This window comes from Colletotrichum jinshuiense, chromosome 5 (genome assembly GCF_051148585.1).
Source record: "Colletotrichum jinshuiense chromosome 5, complete sequence".
Taxonomy (NCBI): domain Eukaryota; kingdom Fungi; phylum Ascomycota; class Sordariomycetes; order Glomerellales; family Glomerellaceae; genus Colletotrichum; species Colletotrichum jinshuiense.
Genome location: NC_139312.1, coordinates 2,670,504 through 2,684,791, shown reverse-complemented (window position 1 = coordinate 2,684,791; position 14,288 = coordinate 2,670,504). Strand labels below are relative to the sequence as shown.

The window sequence follows — 14,288 nt, the reverse complement described above, 5'->3', positions numbered from 1 at the left end:
TCTCTCTTACCTTCGGAAGAGAAACAATTTCGTCAAGAAGAAGAGATAGAGCTGCCAGATCTTTCTGAAGTTCAAATTCTTAGGGAACTTAGAGACTGGGCAGATCTCACTACGAATCTTCTCTCGGCAATCGATAGTCTATCTGATACTGCTCGGGCATCTCTGTCCCTCATCTTGCCGTGTTCCGGCATTCAGCAAGAGTGGCAGACGCAATGGGCTAACTTCCAAAAGATTATGCCGCGCAGTCAACCATTATTCGCTGCTCAAGATATGCTGTCTCTGTTTTCGCAATGGAGGAGCACAAATCGAGTGTGTGTGAACCAGCCCCTATTACACGACATCAATACAACGTACAGGAGGGCATGCAAAATGCATTTTCTATGGAATTGGGATTTCTCAAAAAACATAATAGAAAGACAAAAAGCCTTCTGGAAGGCCATGGAGTGTGATGAGTGGTTGAGACTGTGGTGCCTCCCTGATCAACAAGACCGTCTCGAATGCGATACCCTAGAATTTAAGATGGCTTGTCGACTTCAGCTTAGGGAGTTTGGTTTTAGTCTTGACATACCTACGGATGTTGCTATTAGATAGTCACCTAGGAAACAACGAGTAGAATCATTTAAACTATGAATGCATAAAGAATTTAAATCGCCGGGACTTTGCAAATTAAGTTGCAGGTGCGTCTCGGCATAACTTTAGACAAGAATAATATTGCTTAAGCCGAAATAGCAACTAGGTATTTCTTCATATGTAATTGAATGTTGAATACCAAAATTGAGATGTGGCATATCCCTGACTTCAGTAAAGTTGGGTTGGCGATAAGTGTTGAAATCATAGGGTATCTGTTGTATACAACAGGACTGCCCGTATGGGCTGGAGCTCGCTGAATATCAATATGGTATATTCGGAAGCTGTAAATCGGTATGTAGAAGGGAAAGTAGAAGGTTGGCAGCAGCAGCAGCGGAGGTGTAGATATAGCTGTTGGCAGCCCGGAGACGTAATCTCCGGGCTCCGCTGCTGCGGCCGGCAGTCTGCTGCTGACCGCCTGCCCGTATTCTGGTCACGTAATCCAACAACAAGTTATCCTCTTAACGATCTCTTGGGCACGAACGATAATGCCAAGGATTCGTCTATTCAGTGATTCTAATTCGGGCTAATTGTATGCATTTCCTACGCGTATATATATCCTGAAGTACTTACAGTACTAGATAATCACAGCCCGAACCGGGCATTTGAAACCGGGCACCATACCTCTCCCCCAATTTTCTTTTTGTGTTGAGTAAATGTGTTGGAATCACAGGGTATCTGTTGTATACAACAGGACTGCCCGTATGGGCTGGAGCTCGCCGAATATCAATATGGTATATTCGGAAGCTGTAAATCGGTATGTAGAAGGGAAAGTAGAAGGTTGGCAGCGGCAGCAGCGGAGGTGTAGATATAGCTGTTGGCAGCCCGGAGACGTAATCTCCGGGCTCCGCTGCTGCGGCCGGCAGCCTGGCTGCTGACCGCCCGCCTGTATTCTGGTCACGTAATCCAACAAAATGATTGTGCTTTAAATATTCCACCATGACTTAAACAACGAGTGTCTGGATAAGCACAAAGATAATGGTAGATTCACACAAATGTATTAAACCTATCTTACATTACAAACTTGGATGCTCTCACCCTATAACGGCAACATCTCTAGGGCTCACGGAGATGGACTCACCAAATCCCATACTCCTCCTAGTGAAGTAGTCGAGGGAGCTACTTCCACATCAGCTCTCGATATCAGCCACAACGGATCATTCGCGGAGCTGTTCACAGTGCCTGTGCCTCTCCCAATCGTGCTTAATGCTAGACGGGTCCGTATCCGATCGGCTTGTAGGTAATAGTACCCGAAGTCTGTGTTCGCTGACGGCGATCAACCTATTCGCGACCAGGAGTAGACAATGCCACTGACAAAACCAATCGCTATCGCTGACACGCTGCCCACTGTCACAGGGGCAGAAAAGAAGAGCAAGCCACTGACAGCGATGGGCAGTTTGTTGAGAGCGCCCACCATTGAGTACGTCGTTGACGAAGTAACCCGAATGCACCACGCAGAGCTATACGAAATAAAAACAGCAGCCAATCCTGAATATATCATGCCAACCATGGCTTTGTTCCGGGATGTCTCAGGGAAGTTTTTCGCGAGGTTGGCAATCGACCAGTCTTCTGTGACAAGGGAACAAACAAGCAGGACAGGAATAGTAAGCAGATTGTTGTAAAACATAGCTGCAGATATCCCAAATTAGTAAGTTATAAACTAGCAAGGAAGGCGAATGGACATACTGTCCCAGTCACTGAAATTCATTCTCTTGATAAACTTGCGCATAGAGAGAAGATAAAAGGCGCTGCAGAGAACATTGAGGCCCATCCAGGTGTACCCAGTGTGGAGAGTCGACAAAGCAGTCGTCGGGTCGCCGATGCTGAAAGATTCGTCATTTACATTTCGCTCATCGGCCCACATTGCAATGATCGAGCTTAAGACCATTAGGCCGAAGGAAAGTAAAGCCATTGGTGTGACCTTGCCTCCAAACCACAGCACCTCGCCGTACGCAATGACAATGATGGTCAAGTTTTTGAATATCGTATAGACCGGAACGGACAGAAACTGCAGAGCTTTGTTGCCAGTGTAAATCATGCCCACGAGGAGTAGAGAAATTGGAAACCCTGAAGGGGGGTGAGAAAACTAGCTGTTAGTTTTTATAGCATGATAAAGAACACGCCACCGTACATTTTTTCGCCTTTGCTGCATCAATGGGAGCAAGAGTATTGAGCAGCTGCAACTTTTTAGCCGCGACGATAGCTGTGGTGGATACTATGGTCTGGATAGCGAGGTAGAAGAAGGTGAGATTCCACGAGCTACCCGAAACGACGTATTTGTTGACAACTGTCATGCTTATTGACGACAAGCAGTACGCGACAATGGATAAGACGCTGCTGTTCTCGGTTCGGTCCGGTCCGGTTGACGCATTGCCAGGGCGGCTGGAGGGCACAAGTGAAGAGTAACCCGCGAAAGATTTTGAGTCGGTGTCGGTGTGAAGACTCTTCGGGATCTGGATAACATAATCCCCCTTCGCACTGCTGGACATTATTGGATGCGTTGGGCCGAGTTTCCTCGGTGTATGCTTAATGGCCAGAAAAAACGAGAAGCGAAAACAATTCAATGTTGATGGTGATTTGTGTAGGAAACGACTAATGTCACTGGTAGTTGAATGACAATATATCACTTAGCGACCCTTCAAGAGTAGTAGCGGTTGTTGAGCCTGTGAAAAGGGAGAAAGGGGAAAGGGGAGACCCGGTATAGTTCGCCAGGAATTGCGGACAGATTGAGGTGTATGTTGGATTACGTGACCAGAATACAGGCAGCGGCCGCAGCAGCAGAGCCCGGAGATTACGTCTCCAGGCTGCCAACAGCTATATCTACACTTCCGCTGCTGCCGCTGCCAACCTTCTACTTTCTCTTCTACATACCGATTTACAGCTTCCGAATATACCATATTGATATTCGGCGAGCTCCAGCCCATACGGGCAGTCCTGTTGTATACAATAGATACCCTGTGATTCCAACAGTGTAGACACGAGAATGCGATGTGTCAATTTCCGTTGAGGTGATCAAGCCCATCTGTCGTTGGCTCCTCGTCAAGGATAGTGACAGCGTTGGTGCTGCGCCACAGTCCCCCCGCACCTGACGTCTATCTATAGACTACCTAGGTATGCCAATTTCATTTCAACTAATGGGACGATGTTGGATTTCGTCAAAGCAAAAGGCTGCGAAGGGGCTACCCATCAAATTTCCGCCCTCTACAAGTCGTATCGGAAGTTGGCTAGTGAAATAGTGTGTGGCAGTGAGGATAGCGACTGTACTGCAGCTATCGTATAACTGGACGCATCCTTCGTAACTTCGAGAAACCAGCTAGTCCCTTTCGGTCGTGGTATGATTGGCGCCCCGTCAGGGTCAGCTCGGTCTCCCATGTCCCATTGGACACTGGCCGTATTGGTGCACACTCAATACTGAAATCGGCAGGTACTTATATACTGAAGTGGAACAGAATGGGCGCGAAACATCACAGCACACCCCTTGCTGTCACGCACCCTAGGCCCCGCCTACAATGGAGTAGCTTTCCGTCCGCAGAGCAAAAAAAAAATAAAAAAAAATCTATTCAGGATATGCCTAATCAGGCTTATTATGACCAGGTACTCATACTTTCTGAGCAGTACGCGAAAGATCCAGCGATTGTCTTGTTGCTCAGTGGTCATCTCCACCGCTTGCGCGCACGTAAAACTGCAACGGTCTGCATTCCTACGGGTAATAGAGATTTCAGATTGTCAGCAGTCGGTTGTAAGCAAATTAAAGAGCTTAGTAACTTCATCCGTAGAGCTAGTGATTACAAGCCTATTGTTGGATTACTCAGCCAGAATACAGGGAGCTGGCCAGCAGCAGCAGCCGACCGCGGCAGCGGAACCCGGAGATCCAACCTCCGGGCTGGCAATAGTGATATCTTCACTACTGCTGCTGCTACCAACCTACCTACTCTTCTACACACAAGACAACAGAAGAATACAGTACCAGTTTTGATCCTTTGATTATGTTCGATTACTCCCGTACGGGTAACCTGTGATTCCAACACCTATCATTGAAATATGTCCTTCTCTATAGGTTGGGGCAACCGGGTCTTCTTATACTCGCCCTACAATTTACATGCTCCCATATCCCCTACATATGTCCTCAATTCGTACACACCGCTATTCCACTGATTCTGGCGTTGTATTCCGGGTCTTTGACACCTACGCAGGTGACCACTGAGCAGTAAGTTAAAATACTCGATCCTCGCCGTATTGCTCATAAGTGGGGATATATGTTTGAAATAAGCCTTATCAGGCCTAAAGAACTACTATAATCACTTATGTAGCTTTAGATATGAATAGTAACTTTGCAGTAGGCGGAATCTCAGGTGCGTGGTAGTATTTGGATGTGTTTTGTTGTTCTGCAACCATCCATCCATCCTGTACCACTTCAGTATTGGAGCGGTGACAGAAGTTTCCATTAGCTCTACCACTGATGATATTTTTAATTAATTGCCCGGCTGCAAGACATATCAATGCAAGGCATTCGTTTCCGTTTGCAACATTCTCTAGAGTAACTGTCGGAACTTTTATACTCTTCCGCCGTAACGAGGACATCCTTGAGAGTGACAACGACGATCTGGATAGGACTTGTGTTATTCCAATTTTTTTTGGTTGCCCAAACCTTGCATCATGCATCTGAAAGATGATTTGTTGTTTAATAGACTCAGAGTTCCGAAAGTCGCTCTGAAATAACATGGACAAAAGGTGACCAAACTTCACTTGCAAGCCAGTGTGCGAGACTGGAAACTTTTGAGACCGGCGGATCGTGTACACTTGAAACGGGATGTCCGATACACCTTCGATGAGGTTCAAATGATCACCTTATTGCGTTTGCATCTCTGTTAGTGTGAGGGTGCTGGATGAGGTTCCGTTGCTTCAGCGAAAGAAAGCACCTACCAAACTGATGATAAATGGCGGCCTCTATTTACTTGGGTTAGTTAGTTTGACGAACACGGTAGTAGATGGGAAGAAGCTCCGAGGTTACCGCGAATACGCGTACTTGTGGCGGAGCTAAATCTGATTTCACTGGTCATTGGCTCGGTTTTTACAAATACGCGTATTCGCACTTCGCACTCAAGCTACGATTCTCAGGGGTGGACTATCTGATCACCCTTGATCAACAATGGAACCGGGCGTGGCTTGAGGTATGCGGTGCGGCAGGGCACGTACGTAAGGCGTTATGGCTTAGTAGACCTCAGGGGGATTATGCTTGAACATGTGCATCCCAGCAAATCGATGGCTCAAAAGCTTGTTCTTAGGTCAATCGAGCCCGCCAACTGACAATTCAGACAGTATTCTTTCTACTCATCTTCACACTACGTCAGCCAAAAAGTAATACTTTCCTCCCTGGTAGTGGGGTCTTGGGTTTCTTCGAAATTCTCAGCCTCGACGAGATCAATCGCCATTCAAAGCCTGGCAGAGAATTGATGTCAGTGTTGCTTGTGGCGAATGATGTACCGACGGTCTCACAAGAAGTCCCGTAAGGGATGTGCCGAGTGCAAACGGCGCCACATGAAGGTAAGCCAATGATGCCGACTTCCGCGTATTGGCACTTGAAACGCTGGCATTGGGGACCGAAAGCTGACGGGAGTCTGCGCCGACAAAATGAACAGTGCGACGAGACCCGTCCAAGATGTGTAAACTGTACCATGGTGGACCGCGAATGCGTTTTCCCATACGCTGCGGAACTCAAGTCTTCCAGGCTTCTTAGCTTTAGCGGCGAAGATAACACACCGGAAAGCTCATCAGTAGCCACAACACCGAATCTGGACACATCAGCCGGGTCACCGGCCGGGCTAAGCGGACGAAGCCCCGCTGCCATCCTGATTCCAGACATATCCCAGTTCATAAGTCATACTGGCGGCGACCATGGGCAAGCCTCTTCGCAATTAGCAGACGCAACCGTTAACATAGGCCACATGAAACTGCTCCTCAACTTCTCGTTGGATATGGTCGTACCTGAGCTTGATGAGAGGAACCGCAAACATGACAACGAAATAGTTCTCAAAACCAGCCTCGAGGCTCCCTACCTCTTGTACGAGGTGATGGCTATATCTGCTCGGCGCCTCTCTATGACCGAGCCAACGCAGGCCGATGAATACCACCATCAAGCAGTGCAGCTGCAAACACAGGCAATCTCGATCTTCAACGCGCAGAAACCCCGAATCGATGAGTCGACCTGCACCTCATTGGTTCTATTTTCGTCCATCATGGGCCGTCATCTCTGCATCGACACTCTCGCATTCCGCAGTCCTGACATGGATACATTCATCGGCTACTACGTCAACTTCTCCAGAATACGCCGAGGGGTCAGAACAATTGTCCAGCGCTCTTGGCCATTGCTGAATGGCTCTGAAATTAGCAGTCTAATATCCTGGGGTTTGGGGCTCAGCCGCCTAAAAAGTGTTGGCAACGACTGTGATGGCATACTGCACTTGATTACAGCTTCGTCGAGTCTTCCACAAGATTCAAAGGAAGACTGTCTCCAAGCCGTGGAACTCGTTCAAATTGCAGTGGACGACTTGGAAACACGGATATTCACGGGGCGGAAGCACATGATTCAAATCATATTTTCTTGGTCTCTGCTGGTGTCTGATAGCTTTACCCAGATGATAGCTGAGCGAAGGCCCGAGGCATTGGCGATTCTCGGACACTATGCGGCCATCCTGCATCTGGCTCGCGATTTGTGGCAGATAGGCGATTCAGGGGTATATCTCTTGAATCTCATCTGCCAGTATCTCGGTCCCGAATGGGAGGAGTGGCTTGCTTGGCCACGAAGTATTGTGTTCCCGGATATTTCGGAACAAGCCATGTCGATAGACCCATCATTATAGGACGCATTGATGCAATACCGGAAGCGGGTTAAAGTCACTCTCATGCTTGTCGCCCAAGTATATGCTGTTGGATATTCGACGGTAGAAACGAGATGAATCTGGTAATGATGAAGTGCAATTGATTCATTCAGTCACTACAGATTTGTTGTCTTCCACCGGCCTCTGACAGAGTCTGGTCGCTGATACGAGCAACGCTAGCGCTGTGATGTTATCCTGTAGCCTCAAAATTAAGCTTTCTTTCCATTGCAATAGTCTACCCCATCGGGTGCGCCATTTTTGCCAAGGTGGGGAGAATACTAGTCAAATTCACTGTTCAGGCAGTCTGGTCTAAAAGAGAAAGTTAAACGCAAGTATATTTGGAGAAATACTGGAGAAAACAAGCATGGCGTTAATTTGCACCCGGCGGGATAATGAAATTGCTCTCTCTATACGAACTGCTCGTAACAGACTTCAACCGGCAACACCGGCTTATGTTTGCAACCAACATGTATAAAACTTAGTCTGGGTACAACTTCTTACGGTGATATAGAGACCACTTCTGGAAGACATATCGCTATACTCTGTCCACGTTACTCGCCATGAAAATTTCTGGAACACTTCTTCTCCTTGGAGCAGGACTCTCTGCCATCGCTGCACTAGATGTCTCTGTGGCCAAGGAGGCCTATCGGTTGGCAATTGAGCGACGGGAAGCTTCACGCGATAAAGTCCAGACACTTCAAAGCCGAACGAACAACCGGTCCCGCAGCAGAAACTGGTCTGGTGGTGCTGTGACAGACAATCGTTATCAGTCGGTTACTGCCGAGGTGATCATTCCGAACATCACTTTCCCATATGGGTATGATCCCAAGTCGACCTATTCCTCGTCCGTCTGGGTGGGCATCTCTGGATATGACGATTTCTGCGACGTATCAGGCCCGACTGGTCTGATACAGGGAGGGTATTACTACCTCTATGACCCGCAAGGCGACTTTGGCGTTTTCGCCTTCTACGAATGGTATCCCGATGGGCCCGTGTTCCTCGATGACACGGAGAATATACTCACAAACATTGGCGACCACGTGCGAATGACGGTGACGCAGAAAAACAACAACACTGGCACCTACACTTGGGAGAACTTGACGCAAGGTAAAAAGTAAGTAATACAATGCCCTTGTGAGAGACTATCACAAAGACTATTGCCTTGTTGTAATCCTATGGGGTTGACTTGAAGGTAAATGCTGACACTATGCTTCTAGGTTTGTGAAGAGCCTGACTGCGCCTGCAAATGGTACACTGTGCACCAACACTGCCGAATGGGTTGTCGAAACATTCATGTCTGAAAAATCCCATGAGGATCTATATCCCGATTTTGGCGAATTGAAATTTACGAATATCAAAGCTGTCGCTGAGAACGGCAAGGCTGCGTCGTTGTCAAACGCCTACTATTATGACGCCGAGCCACTTCTTAACGGTAAACGCCTTACCAGTTGCGCGATTCATCCAGAGACTGCATCTACCACTTGTAGCTGGTTGGGCTATAAGGGTATATTTTCTAACTGATTGGGTTTCATTCCGACAACAAGGCGCACGAGTAAAACCATGAATATACAGCAAGGTGTACGTAGAAACAGGCCGGCGCGAATGTTTATAATACTGAGCAATGAATGTAATCAATTGAGAACAGAGAAACGTAAAGCTTGACCCTAGCATTGTGATATATCTAAAGAGACGATGGAGTGTAACTCTGTTCAGTGACAGACGAGAGAGGTAGGGGAGCGAGGCTTGGGAGTCAAGAGTAATGGCTTCTTTGGCCACTTTTGTGAGTGTATCTCTAGAATAAATTGTTTAAGCAAATGTTATCTAGGTATATGTGAACCACTAGCACGACTAGTAGCAACTATATAGCATGTTTAAGCTCGGGCCGGCCCTATGCAGCCTCCTTATCCTCCGCCAGTAAGGCGGGCATACTCATCTTCTAAGATATGCTTCACCTCTTAATCTCTTTTATCTGAGTTTACTAAACACTTGGTTATCTGTATTATCTCTTGACTCTGGTAATGAGATTTTATCGTAATTTACCTAGCCGCACACGGAGGTGGAAGTTGGATAGTTTAGCAAGGAGGAAGGGACTGTTGGATTACGTGACCAGAATACGGGTGGGCGGTCAGCAGCAGCTGCCGACCGCCGGCCGCGGCAGCCGCCGCAGCAGCGGAGCCCGGAGATTACGTCTCCGGGCTGCCAACAGCTATATCTACACTTCCGCTGCTGCCGCTGCCAACCTTCTACTTCCCCTTCTACATACCGATTTACAGCTTCCGAATATACCATAGATATTCGGCGAGCTCCAGCCCATACGGGCAGTCCTGTTGTGTACAACAGATACCCTGTGATTCCAACAGGGACACCTAGGCTGAATTTCTGCACCACACTGAGGCTGAGCTGCCCTAGGTGCTTGCCAGTCAGACTCGGCCACTACTTTCTTTTACAAAAATCTCTTAGCAAAACGCCCTAGAGTCGGAATATCTCAAATAGTACGTAGACTGTGCTTCTGTCATCGGAGATCAATAGCTAGTCTTTATCATTACACCTTCTTGGCAACATCAAGTTCTTGAATGATGTTTCGTTGGCAGTTTAGTATAACCACTATCGACGTAATTTATAGGAACAAGTGGCGCTCAGTTTAAACCTGACTACAACGCACGAACACGGTGGTAATTTTCCGGGAAATGGGCCGACCGACGGGTTGCTTTTCCATCAAAGCATGCATGTTCGTGTCTGCCTAGAGCAGTCAGGGTGGGCCTTCAACAAGTTTGCCTCATCACGGCGCATCTATTTGGATGCCTGGTGAGCGTCACCGTCGATTATTTCCTTGTTTATGAGCCCATTACGTCAGTCGCCAACGAATCGCATGCTTTTTTTTTCAGTGTCCTAAGCGGTCATGCGGTCGAAGCTCCTATTTTTAATGGCACAACACTGCCACGTCTTCGCACGTCTCGCTTTGGGACTAGTACTTACTTCTCGAGGGGGAATAAAATAAGTCGGCTGGTGAGCAGCCAGCCTGTTCACACCGGATTCGCGTCAAGTTGCTCTATCGTCGACTGGTCTCATTATATCCGCCCACGCGCCAAATTTCCGCCAGAAGACCCGAACGACTTCTCCATAATTGAACCTAGCAAGTATACAACGCCTACTGTAAGCTTAACGCCAAACCTTCCACGCAAGAGACAGGCTCACTTTTTGTCCTTTGCCCCTATTCCGTCTCTCTTGGGTTCCGACAGGGCTGACTTTATCTCTTGGCCTGCCAGCCGGCAACCATGTCAGTTGACCACTACACCGTCGAACTCCCGGCCTCCGCCGTTATAGTTACAACCTGGGAAGAGCTCTACTCCGAGGCCAAGAAGTACCCCGACACGGCGCTCTTTACCAGATATGGGGGCAACGTGATTGAAGTCGACGGCGAGATCAAAATGGCGACGGACAAGTACATGACGGAGCAAATCGCCCAGAAGATGGCATCGATCAAAGCAATGGAGGAGGCAGGAAAACTACAGGGTACTGGCGAAGGCTCTCAGTCATCAGAGTCTGCTTCAGGTTGCAACGCTGAGAAAGCCAAAATGTGACTACGCTTGGACGAAGCTGTGTACTCGCTGCATTTTGCCTTTTCGCTGTTCTCGAACAATTAGGAAGCCAATGCCAGGACGAAATCATGACTTATCCCGTGGTGATTGCCCACGTGACGAAGTCTTCTGTAACCCGTGCGAACAGCAACGAAGCCGAAAAGTCGGTTAACACGGTCTTCTCGCAATGCCTCTTTGCAATGCGCCGAAATAGACAACGCAACGCACCCAAGGCAAGACGAGCTCGCTACCTCACTACACACAATAGGATTTGCTAAGCCGGTGGGATGACCCAGCAAAGTTCATGGGAACGAGCTCACTTGTTTTTTCGCTACTGTCTGTGTACGCTCCCCGAAGCGGAACTCAGAATGTTTCCGTTTACGGCCACCCCATCCACCTAGCGCCGGACATTTTTCTTTTCCGTCCGAGGAGCCAACACCGTGATAGGCGGCCGGGCATCTTGGAACTTTTCGCATGTCCAGATCCTCCGCTTCATTGTCCGACCACTGCTGTATCGCCGGAAATTCTTCAACTTCGAGTCCTCTCCGCGGAAGAGACGTCCTGCGTTGCGCGAATAGAAAGCATTTCGTACCCGTCCCCGGTCGCCCCTGATGCAGTCCCCAGAGATGCAGCCGCCGTCCCCGGCCCATCGGTCGGGGTCAAGGCCTCCTCCGTCTCTGTCTTGCGTGGCGTGCCGACGCCGAAAGGCGAGGCCCCCGGCCGTGCTGCCCAAGTTTAATTGGCCAAGTGCTGACCGGACATGACATTTAGATCAAGTGCGACCACAGGAGGCCGATATGCTCCGGGTGTGAGAAGTACGCGGATGATTGCGTCTGGCCAGAAAGGAAAAAGAATGCCCAGAGGAAAGACAAAAGGTAGGGACCCAAAAGACTGCCTTGGCCGTCAAAGACGTCAAGTGCAGAAAGCCGTCGTCATTTTTCTAACAAATCATTCCTTTTGCGTACGATAGACTGTACGAACACGTCGTCGACAGGCTGGCGCAGATGGAACGTCTAGTACAGGAGCTCCAACGGCCACAGCCTTCTCTAGTAACGCAGCCGAGCCCGTCCTCCCCGTCATCTCATGCTTCTTCGACTGGGCCGTCGGACGCCCAGTCATCGTCGGTCGGCGGCACCTCAATGTCATTTTCCCCAAGCCCGAGTTCGCCGAGGAAGCCCTACTATTCCGGGGCGGCGTCCGAAGCCACCATAGGAACTGCCGGTGAGCTTCTTGGCCCTGGCCATCTCATGGTAAAGGTTCATGTTTCGCTGATGTTGCTCAAAAGGTTCATGTTCGCTCTTCTCGGCAGAGGGAATCAAGAAGATCGATTCCTTGGTGGGCGACAGAAGGTTCTCAAGCGCAGTACTAGGCCTCTTGCAGAAGATACGCCGGATACCGTCCCAGAGAAGCCTCGGCCTCGACCTCGAATCCTCCTTCAACAATCACCCTTTCCCGCCAAACAATGTCATCATGGAATGCATGAACAGTATGTGTTGGGCTTTTACGTTCCCGCCCCTCTCAATGCAATCGCCCAAGACAGCCAGCTGATCATGGCCGTCGCCCCAGACTTCTTCCTCACAATGAACCACGACATCAAGCTGTTCCAAGAGTCCGAGGTCCGGGCCGCGGTCCAGGCCTACATCTACGGCCGGTCGCCCCAGGGCTCCGGCTGGAAGATGGCGCTGAACGTCATCCTCCTACACTCGCTCCGCAAGCGCGACTGGGTGAACCAGACCGGCGAGTACGAGAAGTACCTGCACAACGCCCTGTCCCTCATCCCCAGCGCCATAATGCAGACGCCGAGCCCGCTTACAATAGGCGCCCTCCTATCATTAGTAACCCCCCCCCTCACCCCCTCCCCCCCGGAATCCCCCCACCCCCTGCGCAACCGGGGCGTTATTGAGAAAAACTGACGCCGCGGCAGACATTCTACTTCGTCTTCACGGCCGAGAACCACATCGCCGTCTCTATCCTCGCCGTCGCGACCCAGCTCATCCTCCTCTCGGGCTACCACCACGGGGACCACCCCTCGCTGCCCGGGCCCGAGATCCTGCACCGGCGGCGCCTGTTCTGGCAGGCGTACGTGCTGGACCACGACCTCATGCTGCGCATCGGCAAGCCCCCGCTCATCGCCGACGACCTCCTCCTCGACCTGCCGGAGGAGCACCCCGCGGACGGCTACGGCGTCTTCTTCTACCCGGGCGACGTCGCCCTGAACTACTTCCGCCAGCAGCTCGTGCTGTCCCGGATCCAGGGGCGCATCTGCGCGAGGCTGTACTTCGGGGGCCCGGCGACGACGAAGATGACGGACCCGGCGCTCGAGGCCGAGATCGCGGCGCTCGACGCCGAGCTGCAGGAGTGGCGCGCCGGCATCCCCGAGATGATCCGCCCGGCGGCGGCGGCGCCGCCGACCGGCCTCGTCGACGCCGACTACAGCCGCATGATGAGCCTGAGCGGGCTGCACTTTGTCTACTTCCAGCTCGTCGTCGCCGTGCACTCGGCCGCGTTCCGGCTGCAGGACCGGGACGCCGAGAGCCTGCGCGGCCCCAGCGTCGCCGTGTGCGTCAACGCGGCGCGCGGCGCCATCTCGCTCCTCAACTACCACCAGCTGCAGCACCCCTTTACCATGTATGCAGCCCTCCCCCGTTTTCCCCCGTTTTCCCCCGTTTAATCTTCATCTTTTTTGGATTCCCCCCTTTTCTCTCCGTCTCCCCGTTTGTGATTGTGTCTCGCGTGCCTTGCTCGCGCAATCTAACATGAAGTCAGATACCTCCTCTACCAGGTCGCGTGGTGCGTCGACATCCTCTTCGTCAACATCCTCGAGAACAAGTCGTCGGTCCAGTCGGTCCGGGACCTCGAGCTCATCGCGATGGTGCTCTCTTTCTTCGAGAGGTACGACGCGAACCACCAGAGCGTGGCGTCGTACCACATCATCAGGGCCCTGTACGGCGTCGCCTCGTCCGCGGTCGCGCAGAGCCCGTCGGATGCCGGCGGCGGCGGCGGAGGTGTCGCGGACCCCGTGCCCACTCTGTCGCTGTCCGACCTGGAGCTCGGCGGCTGGGAGGAAATCTCGCTTGGCAGCCACGAATGGCTCTCGGCCGGGTTCCTGCAGATGACCGACTGGCGCCTCCCGACTGGCGCAGACGGCGATCCGGAGCAGGACGATGACTACCTGTCCCTATAGATCTGAGAATCAGGTTGATGT

The 14,288-nt window shown here is 50.7% G+C and overlaps 3 protein-coding genes across 3 annotated transcripts; 2 read left to right on the top strand and 1 right to left on the bottom strand.

Moving 5' to 3' along the window:
- Positions 1 to 1,903: 1,903 nt before the first annotated feature.
- On the bottom strand, positions 1,904 to 3,116 carry EsH8_V_000675 (uncharacterized protein; the record flags this gene model as incomplete). The annotated part of the gene is made up of 3 exons (XM_083273191.1): positions 1,904 to 2,256; positions 2,314 to 2,694; positions 2,759 to 3,116. 3 exons carry the CDS (start codon positions 3,114 to 3,116, stop codon positions 1,904 to 1,906), a joined length of 1,092 nt encoding a protein of 363 aa, XP_083125906.1.
- Positions 3,117 to 8,065: 4,949 nt separating this feature from the next.
- Positions 8,066 to 8,623, top strand: EsH8_V_000674 (concanavalin A-like lectin/glucanase domain-containing protein; the record flags this gene model as incomplete). The annotated part of the gene is made up of 1 exon (XM_083273190.1): positions 8,066 to 8,623. One exon carries the CDS (start codon positions 8,066 to 8,068, stop codon positions 8,621 to 8,623), a length of 558 nt encoding a protein of 185 aa, XP_083125905.1.
- A 3,071-nt stretch (positions 8,624 to 11,694) lies between these two features.
- On the top strand, positions 11,695 to 14,267 carry EsH8_V_000673 (uncharacterized protein; the record flags this gene model as incomplete). Its single annotated transcript, XM_083273189.1, has 7 exons — positions 11,695 to 11,790; positions 11,855 to 11,958; positions 12,054 to 12,304; positions 12,369 to 12,569; positions 12,650 to 12,918; positions 13,008 to 13,711; positions 13,850 to 14,267. The coding sequence occupies 7 exons, from the start codon at positions 11,695 to 11,697 to the stop codon at positions 14,265 to 14,267; spliced, it is 2,043 nt and encodes a 680-aa protein (XP_083125904.1).
- Positions 14,268 to 14,288: the final 21 nt, after the last annotated feature.